The 9,360-nt window shown below is 34.3% G+C and overlaps 1 protein-coding gene across 1 annotated transcript; it reads left to right on the plus strand.

Annotated features, from left to right (window-relative positions):
- Nucleotides 1-5,768: 5,768 nt before the first annotated feature.
- LOC104265683 lies at nucleotides 5,769-8,262 on the plus strand. Its single transcript, XM_009860228.3, has 5 exons — nucleotides 5,769-5,886; nucleotides 6,923-7,066; nucleotides 7,468-7,602; nucleotides 7,856-7,929; nucleotides 8,224-8,262. The coding sequence occupies exons 1-5, from the start codon at nucleotides 5,838-5,840 to the stop codon at nucleotides 8,260-8,262; spliced, it is 441 nt and encodes a 146-aa protein (XP_009858530.2). The 5' UTR covers nucleotides 5,769-5,837.
- Nucleotides 8,263-9,360: the final 1,098 nt, after the last annotated feature.

Here is a 9,360-nt window from a genome sequence, read left to right on the forward strand (position 1 = left end):
GAGATCGATCAAAAACAAATCAAAAGTAACCAACAAAGCGGATTTCAGTCGCCATTGGTGACTGCGGGGCAGTAAGATAGAATGCATGTATTCGTGTATTATAAATCATTAAACTTAAGACGTATAAGGAATGAAAGTTAGGTAAAGAATATGTGTAAATACGCTTTGTACAACTCCTGTACCATGTGTTGACATGTAAACTAACACTAGTTAACCTTGTCGTCGCTTAAAGACGTTTGTTTTTGTGAATTTGGATAAACCGTAATCACGCAGTATTATAGGTAATGTTAGAAGTTAATATTATTCATATTTTGGCGGCTGCATAATGATTTATTGCGAGCGGTAAACTAAAAGAGCGAAGAAACAAGAGAAGCGGTGTTTATACCGAAGATAACGATAAGAAAAAGGCACTCGTCTACGCTTCGGTGCACACACGCTAATTGTGCGGTTTTAAATCTGAAAATTTAGTCTAAAAATTATAAATATATAATATGAATTGATTTCAATTAAGAGATTAAAGAATAAATGCTAGAATTGAGAATTGAGATAAGTGCGGAAAAAAATCGCCCTAAAAACAACAACAAAACCAGCGGCGTTGGATTCCACGGGTGACTTGAATGAACATCATTCAAGCTCGGTAAAGTTTCACCACCGCATAAAAAAACGTGATCAAGATGATGTAAGATTGTATATAGGTAACATATAGGTAACACCAAATGCATTCATTTGTCCATATATACACAATGATGGAATTTGGACTGGCGCAGAAATGTTAATATTTTTGCTGCTTTGTATGACGGTTATGATTGAACCTAATAACTTGGTAGCAGTAAAACAGCCTTAAGGGTTTCAACCAAACAGCACAAATATATATAGACATTCACCCAGTTGTGAATATTTGATTAGAAGAATAATTATTTTAGAAACCTTAGGCCAACCAATAATCACCAAATCTGCTCTTTTCAGAAGCCAAATCAAAGACAACTTGTCCTTATTCAAATTTTATTCTTTCCTTTTTCCTAAACATTTACATTCCATATGAACCTTTGGCTGAAGAAACTCCCTAGCGCCCCCACCTCTATTTACTTCCCCTTCATTTTTTCCACCAGGAGTCAAGAGAGATGGTGCGTAAGAGGTCGGCGTGTTTTATCGAAAACAGTGCAAAGGAAACCAGGTTTTTACTTACGTTTTGACATTGCCGCTGAAGCTTCTGTATGTTCCCCAGATGATATATGTTAACAATAAACCCCACAGCAAATAGAACAAAGCACGTTGTTATCTTAAAACAAAGCTTACCCCTGAATGAAAAGTATAAAACGTTTAACAAACAAATACCGTAATATAAAACAAGAATAATTTGGGGTGGGGGAAGATGGGACACCTTTTCATTTAATTTACTCGTTCCGTTTTGTAGTACACAAATAAAATTCACAGAAATATAAAACCGTATCCTCACGACTTACCTGGACCGTTGTTAACCATAGACCGTTAACAAGTATATGGTTCTTGGGTGCTACAAGTTAACCTTAAAAAATATGTTACGGCTCAAAGGGAACTGTTATCGCCACAAAAACCGAAACGTACCCTTCATATTTATATTTAATACCAAGTTTCAACTATCCATAGTCATGGGGCCTACTATGCAAATTTTGAGACAGAGTGTGCAAAACTATCAATGTGAAACTGGAATTATTGCAAGCGAAAGTTTACCAAGGCCTATTACACCGGGGTATTCCATTATACCTTTAATACTAAACTTAATAAACATTTGTATAAATGTTTTTGTATTTTTTAAACCCGGATTTTTCACAACTTTTCGGGTTAATTAACACATTCTTTCTTTTTTGACAATCTGTTCAACAATTTTTTACAATATGATATTCATTCCTATCGTGTGACATCACGTGGGGAGTTAAAGATCTATCTTTACAACCTTACAAGGAAGGTATATTATACTAAAATCTGCATACAAACATTCAATTAAATATTACAACATAACATTTAATGCAACCACGTTTATCATTTACTGCATTTTGCAGCATCAATCATTTACTTTTACAACGTAAATATTAATATGGGAGCCTGTCATTCAGTTAAAACACTTCTTTCCTTTAACAGTTTAACGCAAACGCAGTGTGTTGCAATGTTATGTTCCTCAATATTCACAATTTAAAGGGCGACATCAGTACTCTATTTTTTGGTGACACTGTATTTTATGGAACATGCCCACAGCTAGTGGATTGCCTTATTCGATATTCGATAGAAGCCAAACTAATAAAATATTATTTATGGTCGTAAACATCTACATTCCCTGAACGCACGAATCCTTTAAGTAAGTTCTAAACAGCCTGGACCTCTCACTAGTAGGGAAAGAAAAATCACGCTAGAAACGAATCCCCCTCTCCTCTTCTCCTTCTCTCACTGATGAGTGAAACAAAAAACTCTGTAGCGACGTGCTGTATATAACGAGCATTAGTACAGAGGGAACAATATTGTTACTTACGTTTTGACCACCATGCCAGTGGAGCTTCTGTATATTCCAACGATGACATGTTAACATTTAACTTTATAGCAAGTAAAATAAAGCAATTGTTTTAAAAACAAACATAACTTAAAACAAAACTTGCCCGGACAAAAAGTGTTAGGTATAATAGAGTGGGGGAAGATGGGACACCTTTAACACTCAAAATCCAAACACCTGATGGTGTTTTAAACAAATAATAACAGTCTATGAGACTCGTGAGGGTACGGTTTAATAATTTTTTAAATGTTTTTTGTTTACTACCAAATGGGACGAGTAAATAGAATAAAAAGGTGTCCCATCTTCCCCTACACTACTTTTTTAAACAAACGAATATTGTAAAAAATAATTTAAGTTTCTTATTTAAATATAACACTAGAACATATGCAGGTTGTCAAGCAATCCGCTTTTTATAGAAATATGGTTCTTCGGTGTTAGCAGGACAACCTTATATACGACTCAAAGGGAACCTGTTATCGCCACAAGAGCGTCAACGTTACCTCCATATTTATATTTAATACCCGGTATCCACTAACATAGTCATATATTATTCCTTTTTTCCAAGATAGAAAGCGCAACATTATCGGCGGGAAATTAAATTATTGCAAGCGAAAGTTTATCAAGGTCTATTACACCGGGCTATCCCACCTACGTATACTAAACTTAATAAACACTGTTGTAAATGTTTTTGTAATTTTTAAACCGTGATCCTCGACACAAGAACTAAACTGCTGATTCTCCACAACTATACATGCTGGGTAGTTTCATATTCTTCCTCTTTTGACAATCTGTACAATAGTGTGTTTTTTTTAATATGATAGCATCCCAATGATCAATCATGTGACATAGAACACCTGTGGGGGTTCTAGCTTTACAGATCTACCTTTTACAACCTTACATGAAAAGGTATATTATATTACAATCTGCGCACAGACATTCAAATAAATTCACTTTGACCACGTAAATATTAATATGCAAGCCTACCGTTCAGTTAAATTTTCGTGGCTCAAACGCAAACGCTTTCAGTTGGATATTACGCCACACTAGGGTTTGTTATTTCTCCACCTTTCACCTGCGGTGTTGGATTACACGGGTGACGTGAACACACATCATTCAAGCTCGGTAATGTTTCACAACCGCATAAAGAAGGTGACCAAAATGATGCAAGATTGCATATAGGTAACATAACCATATGTATTCATTTGTCTACGTTTAATACGTCGCCAATTCTTGCGGTCCTGAACAACCTCGGTTAGACTGTGAAGGCGTTGCTGTAACATACGAGTAAAAATTGTTGCTTTAATGTATAATATCGATGACATATAACTGGCTGAAATGAAATCAACTCCAGCTTAATCGTTTCCTAGTATACATTTAAATATTAACCTGTTTTATGATCACAATGTACAAATATTTATAGACGATTTAAATGCCCCTTTAAAAACATATATTTGCACGAACTTTTAAATCATTCATAATCACGAATATGCTATCACTGAATATCGTGTATGAATACCCGGAGTTCAAATTGTTTTGTCCTGATTGTCCACGATCTCTAATTTAGTGATGTATAGTGTTAGTTACTAATGATTACTTAACGGACAAGTTGGCTCACGTACGTGTACTTGTCATCAACTTAGAAAACGTTGGTAAACATACGATACAGAAATCCACACCTTTTTCTTGAAGCTTAATATAAAAAACCTTCTAAAATATCTAAAAAAAAATAAATATAAGCTTTCAAAATATTGATAAAAAGAAAAGAAATAACGTTTTAAACAAAAGGGATGACCGTTATGAATTACGTCATGTCTGCTTGCATGGTGATTCTTGTCTAACCATTGAGTATTTATGTTATGTCCAAGTTACTAGATAAGTTAAATTTGTTGCCTATATATACAATCTTACATCATTTTGGTCACCTTCTTTATGCGGTTGTGAAACATTACCGAGCTTGAATGAAGTATATTGACTAAAGTTACCCGTGGAATCCAACACCACAGCTGAAGGGTGGAGCAATGACAAACCCTAGTGTGGCGTAATATCACTACTTGGTAATATATATTCTATATTCTATTGTGGAGCTGGGAAGGGAAAGTCATTGTCCGTCGTACGACCATAAACAATATTTTATTAGTTTGACTTCTATCAAAGAAGCCATCCAATAACTTTGGGCATGACCAGGCATTTTCCATGAAACATAATGTCACTGATGTCGCCCTATAAACTGGGATGGTTAAGGAAGATAAAATTTCATCACACAGCAGCGTTTGCGTTAAAGGCCAGGAAAGCTCTTAACTGAACGGCAGGCTCCCATATTAATATTTACGTGGTTAAAGTAAATGATTGATGCTGCGAAATGCAGTAAATGATAAACGTGGTTGCATCAAAATCAGCTGATGTTGTGTTGTAATATTTATTTGAATGTCTGTGCGCAGATTGTAATATAATATACCTTTTCATGTAAGGTTGTTAGAGGTAGATCTTTAAATCTCCGACAGGTGTCCTATGTCACATGATACGAATGAATACCATATTGTAAAAAAATGTTGTACAAATTGTCAAAAGGGAAAGGATATATAAACTAAACCGTATACATGGTTGTGGAGAATCATCAGTTTAGTTCTTGTGTCGAGGATCACGGTTTAAGAAATACAAAAACATTTACAACAGTGTTTATTAAGTTTAGTATATACGTATTATGGGATACCCCGGTGTAAAATACCTATTTAAACTTCCGTTTGCAATATCTCAATTTCCCGTCGATAATGTTGCGCTTTCTATCTTGGAAAAAAGGAATAATATATGACCATGTTAGTGGAGACCGGGTATTAAATATAAATATGGAGGTACGTTGACGTTCTTGTGGCGATAACAGGTTCCCTTTGAGTCGTATTTAAGGTTGTCCTGCTAACACCGAAGAACCATATTTCTATAAAAAGCGGATTGCTTGACAACCTGTATATGTTCTAGTGTTATATTTAAATAAGAAACTTATATTATTTTTTACAATATTCGTTTGTTTAAAAAAGTAGTGTAGGGGAAGATGGGACACCTTTTTATTCTATTTACTCGTCCCATTTGGTAGTAAACAAAGAACATTTAAATAATTATTAAACCGTATCTTTACGACTCCAATAGACCGTTATTATTTGTTTAAAACACCATCAGGTGTTTGGATTTTGAGTGTTAAAGGTGTCCCATCTTCCCCCACTCTATTATACCTAACACTTTTTGTCCGGGCAAGTTTGTTTTAAGTTATGTTTGTTTTTAAAACAATTGCTTTATTTTACTTGCTATAAAGTTAAATGTTAACATGTCATCGTTGGAATATACAGAAGCTCCACTGGCATGGTGGTCAAAACGTAAGTAACAATATATTGTTCCGTCTGGACTGTTCCTTATATACAGCACGTCGCTACAGAGTTTTTTGTTTCACTCATCAGTGAGAGAAGGAGAAGAGAAGAAGAGGAGAGGAGGAATTCGTTTCTAGCGTGATTTTTTCCCTACTAGTGAGAGGTTCAGACCGTGTAGAACTTTCTTAAAGGATTCGTGCGTTCAGGGAATGTAGATGTTTAGAAAAGTCTAGATAGAATAAAAAATAAAATAAGAAAAAGTTGTCTTGTCACCTTCCCCTAGCGGCCTAACCCATATACTCAGCACTGGCAGCAAGTGGTATACTTAATCTAACTCAAGGAAAAAGGGAAAGGTAAATACAATTGGGCGCGCTAGAGAGTTTCCCCCGCAGTTATAAGGTTTAGGTTGAAGTCATGTAAAACTTGTCTAAAGGCTTATGCGTTCAGGGATCGTAGATATTAAGAAAAGCTAAAAAGAATAAAAAAAAGGTGCAATTCTTCACTAGCACCGAAAAAATGGAATAGAGACAAGTTGTCTTAGGTTTTGCTTCTGTAAAGATGTGATTTGGTAAAAGATAACATAGTTACTACAAGTAGTAGTATAAGGAACCAGAAGTTTAGAGATTTTATAATTAGCCTACTATTGCTGTAAGTGCTGATTCGTTTTGTTGGAGAAATAGTTTAGTGCTTGTCGAGTTATAAACAGATTTGCACCAAGCTAAAGATATATAAGTCTAAGGTTTATTGAATTAATTATTTGTACTTTAATATTCACAACTAGGTAAATGCCTGTATGTTTGTGTTGTTTGGTTAAGACCCCCAAAGCTGGTTTACAATTTCCAGATTATTTTATTTATCTCTTTAAAAACCACAGATCATGTCATTTAACGAACGAAGGGAAGCAACACGATATAATGTCTGCCATTTAAGCCAGTCTAAACTAAGGCTGAGGGCGTACAAAAGAAGAACTGAGTAATCTATTAACCAACAATTTATTTAAATACCTAGTTAACCAAGTAGCAATGTGAATTTAATTTAAAAACAGATCCGCTGACGCTACAAAATGGCGGCAGTTGGCACGAAAACGATGTCAACAACAACAATAGCCGACATAAACCTGATTTTTGTCAGATTCAACATCTTCCAGCACCTACGTGGGCTGAGAATGAGATAAAATATACGACTCCAAGTACGTATGGGATTACTACGTATTTAACGATTCTGCTTTCATCATTAAGTTTAAATAAACGCAATTCCCTATCTGAATGTGTATGTTCAGAGGATGCGAAAATCCACTTTTTTGTTTTAAATATAATAAGGTGGGGAAAGATGGGACACCTTTAGCACATAATATCAAACTATCCTGACCGTGTTTTAAACAATTAACAACGGTCTATCGGAGTCGTGAGGATATAGTTTCGTAATTATTTGAATGTTCTTTGTTAACTACTAAATGGGTCGGGAAAATCGAGTTAAAAGGTGTCCCATCTTCCCCCACACTACTGTATAATGTAAAACTTAAGCTTCAAATCATTGCGACATTATGCCAGCTTATAAGAGACTAACTGTATTACTGAAATATATAAACAGATAACAGGAGGAAAGTTGACGACAACAATGATGAAGGATATTTCAGTAACAATGTGAGCCCCTTGAGCATACCTGATGGAGAAATAGTAAAACCCGTTGATTTACCCAGATTGAAAGAATACCAAGGTAACGAAGGTAAATAAATATGGTAAAACGTAAAAATTAACAACGTGTTAACTACTGTACCGGTGTCGGGTAAAATTTGGTCCGACCTTACTGTACGCGTAGTAGCATTGGCTCGCATGGCCAAAACTACCCGGACCGATTTTTACTCTAATTGTTTTACTGTGGTATTAATACGAAAAGCGATTCTGTAAATACTTTTAGTAAACATAAGAATAACCTATTTGTTTACGATTTTGGATTTTTATCATATATAATTTTAAAGGAAATGAATGGAAAATTTCCGGAGGTTTATTGCTTCGTCACTGGACCCGAGACGAGCCCGAGACGTGTAACCAGGTTAGTGTAGTTATATAGTATGATGGGGGAAGATGGGACACCTTTTTATTTTATTTTTTGTCCTATTTGTTAATAAAATTGTTTAAAAACACGATCAGAATATTTTTATAAATATATTTGTTTAAGTATATAGATAAAAGTCTGACTTGTATTTCTATTAACAAGCATCACAATTAGATCCTTTAAACTTACGCATTTTCACTGATGTGGAATAAAACCCCCAAATTGTTTTATTTTAAAATGTTCAATTCATATTGTTTGAATTTAACAATAACTGCAACAACCTGATTTTAGCAGATCAAAGATTTTTCAAAAGTTGAAAATTATATATGATATATAATATATAATTTTTATATATCATACAATTTTATTAACAAATAGGAGGTTTTATTCCACATCAGAATAAAACCTCCACATTTTACCCGACAAATAGATCTTTCAAACTTACGCCTGCACATTTTACCCGACAAGTTAGATCTTTCAAACTTACGCCTGTGGGATTTTAACCCTTAAATTGTTTTATTTATTATTTTTTTTATAATAATCGAATTCAATCCAACAGCAGCATATAGCGTTTGAATTTAAATTCGCTTTATAACAAATTCACAATAACTTTTAATATGTAAACTGCATAATTTTTTAATTATTATGTTAAACAACCAGCTTGGTTTAATAATAATTAAACGAAAGATCTGTCGTTTCAGTTAAAAAAACTTGTCCGCGATTATGCCGGTCTAAGAAGTTGTAACCTCATCATATCACTATTCGCCGCTTATTCTCAAGGTAACTTTTTAAGGGCTAAATCCAGAGTCTCATGTTGGCCCGTTTTGCAGTACGGCCTCACCCATACAACATAATTAGCAACCATGCGCAATTAGCTTGTTACGTAACTGATATGCCTTCCACACAATAAATATCGATAGAATTGTCAAAGGAATTTTTAACAAATAAATAACAAGATATTCGGCATCTATATATTTTAATGAAAAAAATTGCCTTATTAAACAAAGGAATGGATTATTGAACACGTTATTGAACACGTTAGTGGTCATATAGATCCTTTTTCGTCGAACAGTTGTTCTTGGCTTTGTTGTTGTTGTTGCTGATAGGGTGATTATTTTCCGCACTTATCCTAATTCTAGCATTTTTCTTTAATCTCTTGATTGAAATCAAATCGTAATATATATTTATAATTTTTAGACTGAATTTTCAGATTTAAAACCGCACGATGAGCGATTAATTAACGATTACTTTCCTCATGCACTTTACATAGCGGAAACACTGTCTGGAGTTTGGCGAGGAACGACGTGTTATATAAGATAAGAAATCCACACAACGATTCACGACTCAATCAAACTATTAGCATTTAAGTGGGGACGCATTAAATGCACTATTCTTATACCGTATTATCATTAATCGTAATTGAAACAT

The sequence above is a fragment of the Ciona intestinalis genome, unplaced genomic scaffold (genome assembly GCF_000224145.3).
Source record: "Ciona intestinalis unplaced genomic scaffold, KH HT000370.1, whole genome shotgun sequence".
NCBI classification, from domain to species: Eukaryota; Metazoa; Chordata; class Ascidiacea; order Phlebobranchia; family Cionidae; genus Ciona; species Ciona intestinalis.